Source organism: Eriocheir sinensis, chromosome 41, assembly GCF_024679095.1.
Source record: "Eriocheir sinensis breed Jianghai 21 chromosome 41, ASM2467909v1, whole genome shotgun sequence".
NCBI lineage: Eukaryota > Metazoa > Arthropoda > Malacostraca > Decapoda > Varunidae > Eriocheir > Eriocheir sinensis.
In genome coordinates, this window is record NC_066549.1 from 7,454,289 (window position 1) to 7,472,064 (window position 17,776).

The following is a 17,776-nucleotide window of genomic DNA, read 5'->3' on the forward strand; positions in this document are numbered from 1 at the left end:
AACACACATGACTTAACTGTGATGCAAATTAGTCTTCATTGAACCCAAGTGCAGTATCAAGGATATGACAATTTGCTGTAAGTTAGGTTTTCCTGGAATACATCCCCACTGTATAAGAACTTCTGTAATGTCTAAAACATCCTCTTTTTCTTACCAATGTCCTTCAGAGAGGCAAAGTTGATGCCTTTGTTGAAGAATTTGGTGCGCGCCTCGGCCCATGGTGTGCGCTCTCCGGCCGTCAGCGCCCCAAGAGTGGCCTCGCCCTTCTCCGGAACACTTTCATCTGCAAGGATCCTTTCGAACTGCCTGCAATTAAAGAAAAATAATTATAAATTTTACAGTAAAGTAGAAAAAAATCATCATCAATTTTAAGCTCTATTTCTCACACCACATAGACTAAGGGACAAAATGTAAGCCCAAGAAATAATTTTGCATTCTGAGGCTTGAATACAGCATCATATATACACTATACAAACACCTCTACCCATGGCCCTAACAGTAATAATGACCACATCATCAAAGAGGTTTTCTGTGCCTGGGAAATGAAATTGAAAATCAAGAGATGATTTTTTCTGAAAGGACTAAAGCACAGTTGATTATGGAAATTCATATGAAGGCTGCAACTCACATTTTTCTTTAAATGTCTGAAACAATCAAACAAATAAAGGCTAGTTAATAATAGTTCTAATAATCTTTCCAGATAATAATGGCAACGCCACAACAATAGAGGCTAACAGGAATCTAAAATCATTTAATAATGAGTATGATGTAGGAGGATGAGATACATATAAAAATCATATTAACCCGAAGAGTACCGTTGATGTGTCAGACGCGTTTGGGAACGAAGGGAAACCCAACGAAAGTCAAGTCCGAAACAAAGTGAAAATGTTCAATAATCATAGTGAGGTCAGCCAAGTAGTGACCTTGAGCCAGTCACACACACATACACAGACACACACTCTATCATGGTTACCAAGTATTGAATTACGGAACCATTTTCCTACGCACAAGGGTGGGCCACGAGCAGACTGGGGTAGCTGCAGAGCACTTATGGGTGATGGCGAGTGGAATGAATTTATTTTCCTTGTTACTGGGGTAATTTCAAAGGGATTTAGCCAATAAAAAATTTTACTCCCGGTGCGGTGCTGGGGGCCACTTTTATATCACATAGGGCGGTACACTACGGGTTAAACAACAAGATGCCTCCAGACCTTATTTAACATGACTTTAACATAGAAATTATAGTCCAAATATACAATAAATATGAAACTCAAAATTATTTAATTTATCATGGCAAAGTAATGAAATACAATCAAAATGCAAGACATGGATAAAAGCCGACTGTCATTATCATCACATCCACCTTTTCTCGCACAGCCAAATTTCTCAAGTAAGTAAAAAAGAAAAGCAGCAGTCAAAGAAGAGAGACTGTCCACTGAAAAAGGAAGCCTGTAGAAGACAAAGAGAACATCTTTCCGCAGTAGTGGAGGCCTGGAACGACCTGCAAAAAGATGTGGTTCACACAAAGATGATTCATGAATTTAAAGCCAAGTTGGATCAAAGTAGATAAAGAGGCGGAACAGCACAAGCGTAGCTCCTCTCCCATATACCACAACTAGGTAAATACAAACACACACACACAAGCACTAACATTTGGAGTTCCTTGGGGTTGAGCAGCTTGCCCTTGTAGTAGCAGGGCATCTTGAAGTAGCGGCCAGCATTGTACACCACAATGTGTGTAGAGTCGCTGAAGTGAACAATTTTGTCTGTCTGCATGCCTGGGATGCGAATGGTGTTGAAGGTGCGCTCGTACTGGTAGGAACACAGTGGCACCAAGGCTTGAGCCATTATCTAGAAAAGAGAAACATTTATGACAAGAACATTTATAACAGCCTTCCTTTATCTTAAGAGGATGGAATATTCATTAACCCCTAAAGGACCGGAGGCGGCTACAGCCATTTACCGGGGAAGGGCTGGAGGCGGTTATAACAGATTTCCTATTTTTACGCTAAATTTAGCTACTTTTCGCCTTTTTCATGGTACACTCGATGGCAACAATGCCCGCAAGCCACTCGCAGCGCTTATCTCTGCTCTTTCAGTCTCTCCCACGCTCTTATCATGTAAGAAAGCACTGACAGTGATTTGGACATGTCCGATTCCCTGACCGCTCCCCACCACCCGGTCACCTCAACGCCATGAGTGACATGACACTGACACGCTTTTGTTCTTTTTCTTATTATTTCTTATTTTTTTATCTTGTTCTTGATTATAAATAGAGAAAAATAAAATAAAATACTAGATTGTAATAAGTGTGATTATTATTTTTACCATATCTACTGCACAAACTAGGCTATAATGGGTCTCACTCTTCACTGTAGGGCATAAACAAGATGGAAAGGTCCGCTAGCCACACACAAGAGGGGCTGTATAGTGTGGAAAGAGCGTATATTATGGTATATCTTGCGTAAAGAGAATGCGGAGCACCTGTTTTCTTTACTCCCGAGACATAGCCAGTGAGGCAGATCGGACACATGGTGCGTTCACCCCAAAATTCTCTCTTATTCAACTTCTGGATGGCATCATTAGAGAGGAAGACTTGTTAGTTAGTACAAAATCTATCTTATTCACTCGTGCAATGTAGGTTAAGCGTAGTGTGTGTGTGTGAATACAGGCAATTTTCGGGGTTTAGCGCGGAAAGGACGGTCCCAACGGTACCAAAAATACAGCCACCCCCGGTCCTTTAGGGGTAAGATAATCGGTGGGCAAATCATAATGATTTACTCTTTTGTCAACTATCACTGCTCAGTTTATGTAGGATCCCACAGGTTCTGACACAATGAAATTGTCTTGAAATATCCACCTATAGCTCAAATACCCTGTTAGGTTGGGTTCACTGAACAGGCCTTCCTCACCGGCTCCAGTGTTTGGTTGTCCACGAGGCGACGGAAGAGGAAGGCAGCGTGTGTCACATTCCCTGCCCGAGCTGCCTGGAGGTGTGTGGGGTGCAACAGAATGGCGTCTGTTCCATAAAAGTTGGAATTGACCATGAGGGGAGATCTTCCTCGCAGGTACACAAACTCTTCCCACCAATCCGTAACATAATTGGTAGACCACCAAGACTTCAGCAATAAGTACCTGTCATGCAAAGAAAGAAAATATCTTCTTCACAAGATTTAATTCATTTTTCATCTACTTAACAAATGTCTTCCACTCTAGTCTTTCAGGTGTTGGCCAGGAATAGCAATAGACCTATGTTGCTATTTCAAGATCAATCAAATGCCAGTAATGATTTTTATTTTCAAAGTCACCATTGTCAAAATGACATCAACATCACCTTGAAAATACTTCTTCATGCCACTCAATCATTTAACTTTGGCACATAGATCCTTTTCAAATAAATTATCTTGTTACAATAATGCATGTTACAATTACTAGCTAATTACATGTAGTTGAGATTGAGTTGAGTGAAACAATCAGTGATGACCACATTGAAGTCTTAGTGTGAATGACAAATGCAGTTGACTTTGTTTTTATTGGACTGGAAAAGAATAAATATAATTTACATAATACATAATAATATAATTTACAAGAAAAGCAAAAATGTCACTATGTGTAATTAGCTAGTTACTGTAACATGCTTTAGTTACCCATTGTACTGATTTGTTTTTTCCTTTAAATCTTAAGATTTTGAATATTGATAATCTTTTTAATGGGCCAAAAGAAATGTTGCACATAGACATTAGTTTTGTGGTCTCTTTTGGTAAACTCTAGCTGCTGACAAAATATTTACATGCATGAGTTTTTCACCACAAAGCCACAGAGACCAAACCAGAACACCTCCACCACTCACCTCTGCAGCTTTTTGCCAATACCATTCTGGAAGTTCTTGACCAAGCCCTCCGTGCGGGAGTAGTTCTCGTCATCCATCAGAGGCCTCACACTGCGCAGGTACTGTGGAGCCGTGAATTACCAATATCACCTCACTTTGACAAAACTTACTTTTCTTAAGCATTCGTTTACAAAGTTCAGACAGATTATTAATTCTAAAGTCAACTACTGTAGCGCGCGGCTATTTGGGACGATTTTGCGAGTTTTTGTTAATAACTTCTTACCATTGAGCATTTTGGGATCATGTTTTGGCTCATTTTGTAGGTTTTGTAAGGGCTATCTCTTGGTGTGCATGAAAGAAATTTAGTGGTTATCCAGTATTTTTGAAAGATTTAAAAATAGCCATCTGGGGATATTAGGGACACTTACAAAAAAAACTATAAAAACATGCTACAAAACAATTTAATGGTACTCACATGTTGTTGATGATGCATAACAATAAATTGTTCACAAAATTGGTTGTTTTTAATTTCAATTTTATTTATTTATTTATTTGTATTTCAATTGGTACTTTAGATGCTTTAGATGGAGCCAAGGGGGGGGGGAAGAGAGAGAGAGAGAGAGAGAGAGAGAGAGAGAGATTTACATAGATTTACATAGAAAATCAGACCACACAGACCCCATGGTCCAGACTTGGTGGTCTGTCCTTAAACCTAAGTGATTTTACATTAATCAGAAGACTCCAAAACGTTGCATTTCTACTCTAGTTGATATTAAGTTGAAGGAAGTGACGGTCGAGCTTATTTATGAAGGAGTCAATCGTGTTACACTGGACCACTGATGATGGGAGCTTATTCCATTCTCGCACTACAACGTTGGTGAAGAAAAATTTGGTGCAGTCTGAATTTACTTGTCTACATCTGAGTTTTACGCCATTGTTCCTCGTGCGCAAAGTGTCATCGATCTTAAACAATGTTGATCTGTCTACATTCGTGAAACCATTAAGTATTTTAAAACATTCGATCAGTTTTCCTCGGAGGCGACGTTTCTCAAGAGAGAACATGTTAAGGGTAGAAAGCCTTTCTCAGAGGATTTGTTGCAAGGAAGGGATAATTTGTCTGACGCTGAACACCTTCTAATTTAGCAATATCCTTTGCATGGTGGGGAGACCAAAACTGTACCGCATATTCCAAGTGGGGTCTGACTAAACTGTTGTAGAGCGGAGTATTAAATATTTATTATTGAATAAATATTTTATTTTAATGAATCACAACATTTAGTTAGCTTTATTTTCTGAATCGATGAATTTCTGTTAGAATTTGATTTTTGTAGTGATTTTGAACCCTAAGTCCTAGAAGCATTGAACGCTTTTGAGTTTAACGTCGCATTTCGTAATCAAACTTCTTATTCCTCGTTCCAACTTGAAGGACCTGGCACTTGTCTACGTTAAAGGGCATCTCCCATCTATCCGACTGTTGAAATTTTGTGCAAATCCTCTTGAGGCTTTGCCTGTCTTCGCCAGTGAGAACCGAGTTACCAATCTTTGTGTCGTCTGCAAATTTACTAATGCGGTTATTGAGTCCAACATCCACGTCGATGTAAATAATGAAGAGCACTGGGCCAAGAACCGAGCCCTGAGGGACGCCACTAGTGACCGGCGCCCACTCTGAGTTAAATCCGTCAATCACTACTCTTTGTTGTCTGTTGCTCAACCAATTCGCGATCCATTGGTTTACCTGACCGTCAATACCTATTTGCTTTAATTTGTAAAGTAATTTATGATGCGGGACTTTATCAAACGCTTTCTGGAAATCAAGATAGACTACGTCCAGTGATTTGGTTACGTCATAAACAGTGAAGAGGTCGTTATAAAAGGTTAATAGATTTGATAGGCAGGATCTTTTGTTTCGGAAGCCATGTTGTGAGTCCCCAATTAATGAGTGGCTTTCAAGGTAACTCACAATTTTGTCTCTAATTATGCCCTCAAGTAGCTTACCTACAATACAATACAAAAAAAAGAGAGAGAGAGAGAGAGAGAGAGAGAGAGAGAGAGAGAGAGAGAGAGAGAGAGAGAGAGAGAGAGAGAGAGAGAGAGAGAGAGAGAGAGAGAGAGAGAGAGAGAAAGCAGCCATACCGTAGCTGCGTCTTCCATACGTGCAAGTCTGTGTCTACTCATCTCCTGTACACTTTGTACTTATTTTATTTAGATTTAATATTCTTCAAATATGTTCTAATAATTATTTTTAATTCTGATATTTTTTTTATTTTTTTAGGCTAGAAAATGCTTCTTTTGCTGCAAAATAATTAAAATAATAAATATATTAAAATACGTACCTCCATACCACAAAATCCTGCGATATAGCGAAAAATCCGCAACACGAAAAGAGATATTTACAATTTAAAAATCCGCGATACAGTGAGACCGCGATAAGTGAACGGTGATATGGTGAGAGATAACTGTACATTGTTTGGCAACTTTTGTCAACTGTCCCGTGTTACCCCAGGGTGTTGTCCTAAATTATCCCGGGTTGCGGATATGGTCGCCATTTTGTTGTCCGTGGAGTAATTTTTTTTATTCTTATAATGGGATGTTGTCAGGTAAATTCTACATTCAATACTGTATAATACGTAATGATCAGCTGTATAGTTTTTACTCCACAGACCTTAGCAGGACCAACTTTGAAAACATGGTAAAAAAAAAAAAAGATCTGAATATTTTCAGTGTTCAAAAGAACCATTTTCATTTTTGGAGGGTAGACAAATATATAACAAAAAGGTTGAAATTTACTACCTATATTTTAGATTTGGAAAAATTGAAGAACCTTAGCCGCTAAAGATGTTTAAAGCGCTGTCAGAAATTTGTCCCGTATTACCCCGGCTGTCCTGAATAGCCCGGCGCTACAGTATCTTTCATAAATTCATGAAATTTCTATTATCCTCCAAACTTTATACCCTATTACTTATTGATATTAAAACAATGCACAAGTTCTTCCACTAAAGAAGCCCCCTGAACTACAGCTCTTGAAGATGCATGGCAAATACTTTTTAAAGCAGGAACTGTCACTAAATCTAAGGACCTCAATAAATCTAGATAAAATCAAATAAATCCAATACATCTTGAGATTTTAACATAGAAGGCTAGTAAATATAATCACTGTTTAGGTGGAAATAAGGTTAAAATAATTACAACAAGACTGACCCATGATATACACCATACATTCTTCCAATGCACAAAGTTGCATCATCACTAATGGAAATGCACCTACTACTTCATCTAAATGCACAGTGAGCAGCCTTACCCTGGACATGGTCTGGCTGAGGGCCGGCAGGGGGAGGCGGGGCAGGGCACCCTGGTAGGAATACAACATGGGCCGAGAGAACCTGGTGAGCAGTTTGACCGTCACGATCCAGAGCTTGGTGAGGAAGCTCATGCTGCCGCCCTTGCCACGGGACTCATACATCCACCCTGAAAGCACAGCAACCATAAAGACAACCAGCATGGGAAAGTTATAATTCTCTCTCTCTTTGTCTCTCACACACTCCATATACACACACACACACACACACACACACACACAAACAAACACATATGTACATGCACTCACACAGGAACCCAAAATCACAGTTCACTTCCTGTACATCACAAATTGGTAGAAAATCACATTCTTCAAGCATAAGTCAAAACATATCACATGGATTTCGATGCTTCAACAAATACTGGACGCACCCCCAAAAATAAGCAATATAAGCATAATATATGGCCACTCAAATGTAATTCTGTATCTATAAAGCCTCACCTTTGTACATGTAGAGAAATCTGAGAGTGTACTTCATGAGCATTGAAGCACCAATCCAGCAGCCGCATGCAATAATGGAGCAGCAGGCCACAGTCTGAGCTTGCTCTTCCCTACACCACCACAAAGACAAAAGTATTAAAAACAAACAAAATAAAGAGGTAAAATTTGCTAATACCCATTTAGAATATACAAAGTTGGAATTTCAGGAGCAAGGAGAATTTTTGCTTCATATTTTACCACTTTTACTTAACTTCCCTGTCATATGGAACAAGTTTGCAGATCAATAATGTTCAAATGTAAAATTCAGTACTTCAACACTACATAGGATAACTAAGCATGATGAACATTGTATTACTGAAAGCATGCTGGCTAGGAGGGCTATGGAGGAGTCCTCATGACATGGACATTGCTACTCACAATTTGATGAATGGTCTGAGGCGATCAACCAGACCCAGGGAGATGTCATATCCAGAGGCATAAGTGTCCCGGGTGAGGTAGAGAGCATTGTAGCCTCCCACTGTGAGGGCCATTGAGGTGAGGGAGGCGGGGAAGACACCACACCGCACATTGTTCTGTGAACTTACTACAGTTGAGGAAGGGTTTTGTGTTCAAGATGGAAAGTTACCTACAACAGGGAAGACATTACCAAACTCAGGTGCTGGTGCTTAAGTGGTTACATATAGACCTTGTGTGTAGTGAACATTACTGCATTGAGCTAAGGGCATGCTCATCAAAATGAGCCTTCAGCTGACACTTGTACTGTTACACTGAACAAACTCAGTGTAACAGTCATCAATTAAGCTACTGTTCCCATTCATCACTGCTTAAGTGTTTCTTGGAATTCTATTATATACTAACGTTACCCAGTACCTGAGTTAGTGATCAAATAGCATAAAACAGGAACAAAATGTGACCTAAATGATAGGAAAAGAGAAATTACTAAGGGGCTGGAAACAATGCATTATTATTCCATGTGTTGAGAGACACCAGTTTAGCAGCTGCTTCTAATATTTAGCAGTCATTACAATCAAGTACCTGCTACACTGTACATCTACAGTATGTAAATATCCAAAAGGTCTCGGTATCCTCTGCACATGAAAAGAAGACATCTACTTCATGGAACAGTTATCAAAGACTTGGACATGTCATTACAATGTCATCCAAAAGACTCATGACCAACAACTTTATTCAGGTTATGTTCTTTTTCTGCAATAATCCTTAACATTATCATTTCACTATGAGGTCACATGTTTTCATCTATCTATTCAACATAAAATGCACTGGGTAGCAATAAAAAGTAGCTGCTAACATTTAATAGTTTAACTGACTCATAACTGCCTTTCCAAAAGTCTGACGTCACTCACTGTCCATCCACTTTGCCTTTCATCAATGTCAACTTATAATTGTCCACTCTACTTTCCCTCAATATCCACGTGTGACACTTCACCTGCGAGTCTAAACCTCTTCAAGTTTGTGTGATAGTGTAAACCTCTTCAAGTTTCTGTGAGTGTAAACCTCTTCAAGTTTGTGTGATAGTGTAAACCTCTTCAAGTTTCTGTGATAGTGTAAACCTCTTCAAGTTTGTGTGATAGTGTAAACCTCTTCAAGTTTGTGTGATAGTGTAAACCTCTTCAAGTTTGTGTGATAGTGGAAACCTCTTCAAGTTTGTGTGATAGTGGAAACCTCTTCAAGTTTGTGTGATAGTGGAAACCTCTTCAAGTTTGTGTGATAGTGGAAACCTCTTCAAGTTTGTGTGATAGTGGAAACCTCTTCAAGTTTGTGTGATAGTGTAAACCTCTTCAAGTTTGTGTGATAGTGTAAACCTCTTCAAGTTTGTGTGATAGTGTAAACCTCTTCAAGTTTGTGTGATAGTGTAAACCTCTTCAAGTTTGTGTGATAGTGTAAACCTCTTCAAGTTTCTGTGACAGTCTAAACCTCTTCAAGTTTCTCACATGTGTATTAATAAGCTGCATGGAGCAAAATATCAACATACCACAAAGCGGCGGAGGTTTCGGCGCCATGAGCGAAGGCCAGAGTAGAAGATGACATGCAGAACCTCCCGGTCATAGTTGACATGCACGCCCTCGTGGGTGATGGCAAAGGAGAATGCCACCGCTGAGTGAGCCTCCGCCATCCCTGGTGCTGCTGCCCGCCCCACTCACTGTGCTGCACCAAGGAAAGACACTGGTCACTATAAATGTGTATATAAGTAGGTAAAAATGAGACTGTCTGTCTGACAGAGAGAGAGAGAGAGAGTGAGAGAGTGAGAAGAGAGAGAAAGAGAAAGAGAAAGAGAGAGAGAGAGAGAGAGAGAGAGAGAGAGAGAGAGAGAGAAAAAAAAAATATAGGAATAGCATTCCATTACTTGGATAAAGATATGACGAAAAAGATGATTACCACTATGATTAGACTAAAGTTGGAATATGCAGAAACTGTGTGGTCTCCCCATAAGAAGAAACATGTGAAAAAAATAGAAAGAATACAAAGGATGGCAACGAAGATGGTTCCAGAACTGGAAGGATTGTCATATGAAGAAAGGTTAAAGGAAATGGACCTGCCAACATTGGAACAAAGAAGAGAAAGGGGAGACCTAATACTAATTTACAAATTATGGAATAAAATGGAAGTAGACAACGAGGAGTTGCTATTAAGAGAAGTAAGAAACACAAGCAACACACGAGGACACAGTAAAAAATTGAGAAAAGGAAGATGCTTGAGACATAAAAAAATATAGCTTCCCGCAAAGAAACATAAGAGGTTTGGAACAGCCTACGTGAGGAAGTAGTATCGGCGAAGAGTGTGCACAACTTTAAGGAAAAACTGGACAAGTACAGATATGGAAACGGGAGCACACGAGCGTAAGCCTAGGCCCTGTAAAATTATAACTAGGTAAATACACACACACTAAAAACATTAGTTGAGTACTGTACCTACACATGACAGAGGAGGTTAAGAATGAAACTTTTAGATTTCTTTGAAGGCCTAACATGACTGTTGCCTAACATAATAGTTGGCCAGAGGACAAATAATATAATTTAATCTATGTGTTGAACTGTTGCTGTCATAACTGAGTCCATACAGGTCCTTAGTTATCATTAGTTACCAACATACAAAGGTTTCTGTAAGGCAATTCAGTACTAACTTCATTTACTTCAGTTTGCATATTTTGTACTTTTTAATGGAACTTTTTTTGCTACATTTTATGCATACACACACAATCCATTCATTCATCATCATTTGACACTATCGGTCCACTGCAGAACAATGGCTTTTCTCTACATCCTTCATTTGTCTGATATTAGTGTACCTCATCCTGCTCTGACAAATGTTATAATTTCATCATCCAATTGGTCCATCTGTTGTCAGTTCTATCTGTGATATGGCCCACCAAAGTAAATTCCATGTTCCTAATCATCACTAAAAATATCTAAATCTTCGTCTGTTGTCTAACCAATGATGCTCACTTCCTATCTCCATGATGTACCCACCATCTTGATCACCATTCAGTGTGATTCTAATCTTTCTACCACACCACTACTTGAACTATAGAATACTTTAAAATAACTAAATCTTTACTATTTAAATACTGCAATAAATCACATGCACTTTACATGTAACAGAAAAGTACTAACACAAACCATATCAAATACCTAAACACAACTGTCATAATAAATGTAACATTACATCACTAAGGAAATGAACACATTACTAACACAGCAACACATACCACATATCGTCACCTGAATGCCCACATCCTTCTTCATATCACATACAAAGCCAGTTTTATTTCCTTGAAAAATAGATAACCACTCTATTCCCTCCTGCACGTGTCACAGAAGAGAAAGTGGGAAGGAACTGTTTGGCAACCTGTCCACAGAGGTTCTAGCAAGGCTGGCACAGAGCCAAGCCATCACAAGACACCAGCTACTCTCACAGTCAGCTGGCACTCTCTAGTGGCTGAGGCACTGCCAACCTCTGGTCATCCCTTCCTGGCATATTAAACAAAAAGTCAAGCCAAGTTCTGTAAATAACCTGAACTTACAACACAAAAATAAAAATGGCAGTACCCCAGACTGTTTAGGACACATATTATGCCTCAAAAGGTTTTTCTCCCTTTTAAGGCAAATTTTCTACATGTGCATAATCCTAGATTATATCATTCTGACAATGTAAACAAAAAATCCTTCAGATAGTTCACTGAAAAATCATGTTGGGACACACACACACACACACACACATACAACCAAGACAATAGCCAAAAATACATTCCCACCTCTTGGTGTCACTAAGAATGCATGCAGCAAGTTACTACATCGTATCCTAAAATATCCTGCGGTCCTTTGTGTCTCCCTAAAATAAGGTCAGTGACCCATTCCACAACCTTGACAAAAACCAGCAAGGCAGGATGACCCCAAAAAGAACCAACTCTCTCCACCAGTCCTGAACAAACCCTCTAAACAAGGAAGCCTTGCACAGCACATCTTGTGCATCAATGCTGCCACCACAACCAAGCCACCAGACAAACCCAGGCACCATGACTTATCCTGTCTTCCCTATCCAGGATGTGTGTGCGTGTGTATTTACCTAGTTGCGACATACGGGAAAAAAGCTACGCTAGCGCTGTCCCTTTTCCATATCCGCTCTTGTCCAACTTTTCCTTAAAATCATGAATGTTTCTTGTACAAACCACCTCCTCCTCCAGCCTATTCCATAGCTCAATGTTTCTGTTTGGGAAGCTAAACTTTTTCACATCTCGCCTACACGTGGTTGCCCTCAACTTTTTTCCATGTCCTCTCGTTGCTCTCTCATTCCACACATATAGGTCCTCTGTCCAAATCCTCCACTCGGCTCGCCACCCTGTACACTGCTATCAGGTCTCCTCTTTCTCTTCTCTCCAGGGTTGTGAGCCCCATGCTATTGAGTCTCTCCTCATAAGTCCGATCTCTAAGTTCCGGTACCATCTTAGTTGCCACTCTCTGCACTCTTTCCAGCTTTCTTATGTTCTTTTTGTGAGGAGACCAGACCACTGCTGCATACTCCAACCTTGGCCTTATCATTGTAACTATTATTTTCTTCATCACCAAATGTGTGTGTGTGTGTGTGTGTGTGTGTGTGTGTGTGTGTGTGTGTGTGTGTGTGTATCACCACGGCCTGATCACGTGTTGGACTCGTAATCGCCAGCAGGTACCCTCCTGACATGAGCAAGTGCTCTTTATCATCAATCTCTGGGTACTGCCAGGACCTCACACATCCCAGATCCTATCCCCCTTGCTCAAGGGGGGAGAGTAACCACTCCTAGTCAACAGAAAGAATCCGGCCTGAGCGGGTTCAAACCACTGCCCTGTCAGACCGTGAAGCCTAGCAACGCAGCGCTCTAACCACTTGCACCGCGGGGTGGTGTGTAATTCACCTCTTGGTCTGCTGCGGGTCTCTCTCGAGACAGCCAGCCGTTCCCCTACGGAAGAGCACAGAGCTCATAGTACCGATCTTTGTGTGTGTGTGTCTTGCGTTGTAATTTCTCCAGATCTGTTTTAAACAAGTCATGAATGTCCCTTCTTACTATTTACACTTCAAAACCATTTTTTTCACTACACTGCTGAGCCTACTTCGGCTCACCATCCTTGTCCTCACTGGCCCCTGTAAGCCTTACTTCTTTGCTTTCCTCTAGAACAGTGGTATTTAGTATGATGGCACACTAAGAAACAACTAATATTTTTGCGGCACACCTGCCATATATATATATATATATATATATATATATATATATATTTATATATATATATATATATATATATATATATATATATATATATATATATATATATATATATATATATAATAATTAGTCACCCTTGATGAATATAAATCACACTTTACAGTAGTTTCATTAGATTATGTACACAAATCAAAATCCCACCCAAATTTTCGAGGCACACCAAGGAGATAATGGCGGCACACGAGTGTGCCGCGGCACACACTTTGAAAATCACTGCTCTAGAAAATAAATATAATTGACTTCCATGCAAGACTTCATCAATACACAAACTGTCTGGGGAAAACTACATCCATGATTTGAGATAATTATATCCTAGTGTTCTGGACAGTGGAACCATATGTATTACTTTTTTGAGAACCTGTATATTTTACACATGAATAAGGTTTCTCAGTTTTAAAATATAACCATAAGCTATCTGACAGCTGGAATCTCTGCACATGAAGATGAGCCACTACTTATCTTTTATTCTAATCATATGCACTCTGAATTTGAAATAATGGATAACCAGCTGACCCAAATTAAAGAACTGCTTCTTGCAACACTCAAAACTGCAAAACTTTTATCAGGCACACACCTGGACACCAAGCCTCCTCAGCACACAATGACACAGCGCCAGAGAAGTCAGGGTAAAAGTCTATCAATAAACTGACCTTTCTACCTTCTTATCTTGCATCCTCTTTTTCTGATAACTTGTAAAATCATTGCACCAATGGCCTATGCACATACCTGACTTCCACCATATTAGTTTTCATTTCTTACATTGAATCTATTTACTTTTTAGTATAGCTAATACTTGTGAATACAACCATACAATGACGTACTGTATCATACCATGACAAAAATAAGACATGTTATCTAACGCACAACAAAAAGACAAAATGTTGGGGGGACGTCCAAGACTATGACAATAATAGTTGTTTTCATAATACAGTAAAACCATTACGCAAAGATAAGTCCCTATCAATGTGCTTAACCAGACTGTCACTTATCAGCACGGGGGAATCCCAAGGCAATGAACTTAAGCTATCAAAACTGAATATAAACAGTTAGGCCATGCTAAGGCTGGGTTAACTGAAGATTGGATTGACTCAAAAACAGTTAGCCTTCAAATGCTGTTATTGAATTATCACATTTCAGAGGCAAGGTCTTCTGATTCAATATGATATTATTTGAGGCAATAATATTAACTCTCACTCATATGAACTGTTCCCCATGAATAGGCAGGAAAATTAATTAGCTTAACAGTCATGCAGCACATTACATCAATAATAATAATAATAATAATAATAATAATAATAAAATAAAAAAAATTAATAATAATAATAATAATAATAATAATAATAATAATAATAATAATAATAATAATAATAATAATAATAATAATAATAATAATAATAATAATAATAATAATAATAATAAAAAACAGTGTTCTGCTCCGAGACATTAAATAAGGAATACATAAACACAAAGCAGAAAAGAGTGCAGAGCTATAATGCTGCACTCACTGAAAGGTGATACTAAATCTACAAGACTATATCGTAGTCTTGTAGATTTAGTATTGCCTTTCAGTGAGCAGGACGCCTCCGTGGTCTAGTGGTCAGCGTGCCTGGCTTCTACTCCGCAGGCCCAGGTTCGAATCCCGTCCCGGGTAGTCAGCGTGCAGCTCGCCCAGCTGTTCATCCTTTCTTTCGGGCTGGTCGATAAATGGGTACCTGGGGAAACCTGGGGAAGGTAAACTGTGGCAATCCGGATGTCACACTGGCCCTGTGTCCCGGGGTAATGGGCTCCCTCCCACCACAGGCTCAAGGGCCAATGTTACGGAGATGAGCACCGAGGCCACGCACTGCTACAGCATATGCCCTCAACTTTACCTTTACCTTTCCAGTGAGTGCAGCATTATAACTCTGCTTTGTCTTTATGTATTGTTTTTTTATGTCTCAGAGCACAACACAATGGTTTTTTTTATTATTATTAATGTAATGTGCTGCACGACTGTCAAGCTAATTAAATGGCTTGTTTTTTTCTTTACCTTGGTAGATTTTATTCTTCACCATCATCAGCCTGTATCATTCCACTGCAAGACATGGCCCTCTCCCAATTTATTTTTGTTCTGCATTTCAAGTTTAAAATCCTGATGTAAACATTCTGTAAACTTAATCATTTCATCAGACCATCTACTGAATGGCCTCCCCTTGGGTGTCTCTGTAATCAGATATTTCCCAGTCTATCACTCTCTCTGCCCATTTGTTGTCCCGTCTTCTACATGTCCCATGCCCACTGTCATTTTTTTTATTTTAATGCCCTTATTGTCATCTACTTTTCTGTTCTCATTTTCTTTTGCAGTTTTTCTTATCCATTATGATGATTTTCGGCATCTATCTCTCCATTCTTCTTGGAGCTCTTCTCACTTTCCCTTCCAGATACTTTTTCAACATCCACATGTCAAGACTGGGAGGACCCAATGATTAAAAACCTTTTGCTTTAAGTACAACAGTAGAGCCTCTCAATCTGTTACCTTATTTTCCAAAAGCACTTTAGTTCAGTTATCAAGTCTTTTTAATTACAGTTTGAGTGAAGGATATGTTTGCATCAGCTGTCCTAAGTATGCATATTCATTTACTGTTTCTAGAGCTTCCTCTCATAGGATTTGAGCATGACTGATGAACATAATTTTAGTCATGTTATTCACCTTTAGCCCTACACTTGCAGACTTTCTTGGTTTAGTTCTATGATAAAAACAAACATTGACTACCGGTATACTGTAATTACAGGTAAGTCAGCACAGTAATATATATTTTATTATAAAATTTTAAAATTTTGAGCAATGCTGCAGAAGTAGAAAATTACTCTAAAGTCGACAATGTAACATCTGTTAGAGATCCAATGACCCCTTTCAGGTGATAAAGCAGGGCATGCTCTATTAATTTCAGTGTATGGAGAACCATTACTGGCAGTACTGGTGCTGGTATACCAGTACTGAGGAGACAGAGGCAGAGGAGTCTGGCACTGCAAGGCCAGCTTCAGAACTAGTCAGTACCAACATCTGCCTGCAGTCCCAGCACCACTGTTGGCTAGTCACATGCCACTTACCAAGATTATGGTGCTGGTTGACACATTGAGAGGCGCAAGAAGTGAGGCCCACAGTCCTGACACAGTGCAATGCTTACCAAAACCCCTGTGGTGTTGGTATCGACACAAAAAGCTGCAAGTGAGACCCGCAGTTCCAGCAACAAATGCCAATTCCCTAGACCATCGTGTCGGTATCAACAATGTGAGGAGCAAGTGATATCTATGTCATGCAGCAGACAATATTGATGTTATCTCCTTCAGGTCACAGATGATGCCCACTGTTAGCCATTATGCAAAGTGTACATGCACCATTTTCAGCCTTTCAGCATCACACCATGAACACAATTGCTTTTTTCCTGACACCAACCATGAGTGCTTTCGAGTCACAGTCTTGACAGCCGCTTAGAACACCTGGTAGGCAAACAGTCCAGCAGTAGTAATAGACTAACCTCTCACCAAGGCAATACTCATCCCTAAACCCAGCACCTGAAAATCACTTCCTAACCTCAGCTGGCTCTAAGTGGTGCAGATAAAGTATATATTTATACCGTCATTTGTCAGTTAACATCCATGTTACATTCTGAAAAATAATACTACACTGCATGTCCCAAACACTACATCTTGTGATCATGGGGTTCCTGAGGGATAATGAATATTATATGGGTCATGGATGTCCATAGGGGTCACTAATAACTCATTGGCAAAAATCTAAAGCGAAACTTCCAGGAGTCGGCTGATGTTACAACACACGCAATACCCTGACACCCCAAGAGCTTTCATAACGATGAAAATTTCATAGTGACTTTCAGGCACTGCACTTCACAAATTAAAAGATTATCAGGTAGTATTAGCATTCAAATGCAAAAAGTAGGTCAAATAAGACTGGCAGGGAATATCCTTGTGGAAAGATACATTAGATGATAAGAGTTCATCCACATGCTGGTGACCCTCCCCCCCCCACCACCACCACCACCACGACAACGCAGCCTTCATCATCCCCACCCACTGTTGCTGTTCTTTTTGTTATTGTTGAAACCTCACCCACTGACCCATATCATAACATTCCCTATTTGCAGGTCCATTCATCATTACCAAAGCACTACCACCTATCCAACCAACACCCCAGCCACTGCCTCACCCCCAACACCCTAACCACTGCCTCACCCCCAACACCCCAGCCCCTGCCACACCCCCAACACCCCAGCCACTTCCAGCCTCACCCCAACACCCCAGCCACTGTGTCACCCCCAACACCCCAGCCACTGCCTCACCCCCAACACCCCAGCCACTGCCTCACCCCCAACAC

At 39.9% G+C, this 17,776-nt stretch overlaps 1 protein-coding gene across 3 annotated transcripts in view; it reads right to left on the reverse strand.

Moving 5' to 3' along the window:
* LOC127009603 (carnitine O-palmitoyltransferase 1, liver isoform-like) overlaps positions 1–17,776 on the reverse strand; it is a 33,164-nt gene that overhangs the window by 14,658 nt on the left and 730 nt on the right. For 2 of the 3 annotated variants that reach the window (XM_050882819.1, XM_050882818.1), the window contains exons 2-9: positions 9,619–9,791; positions 8,043–8,197; positions 7,626–7,735; positions 7,128–7,294; positions 3,851–3,951; positions 2,913–3,135; positions 1,652–1,851; positions 155–306 (exon numbers count right to left, since the gene is read on the reverse strand). In XM_050882819.1, the coding sequence (XP_050738776.1) occupies positions 155–306; positions 1,652–1,851; positions 2,913–3,135; positions 3,851–3,951; positions 7,128–7,294; positions 7,626–7,735; positions 8,043–8,197; positions 9,619–9,759 (1,249 nt within the window). In that variant the 5' untranslated portion in view covers positions 9,760–9,791. Of the gene's footprint in view, positions 1–154; positions 307–1,651; positions 1,852–2,912; positions 3,136–3,850; positions 3,952–7,127; positions 7,295–7,625; positions 7,736–8,042; positions 8,198–9,618; positions 9,792–13,975; positions 13,998–17,776 lie in introns of those variants that run through there. The other variant, XM_050882820.1, reaches the window with a different exon arrangement.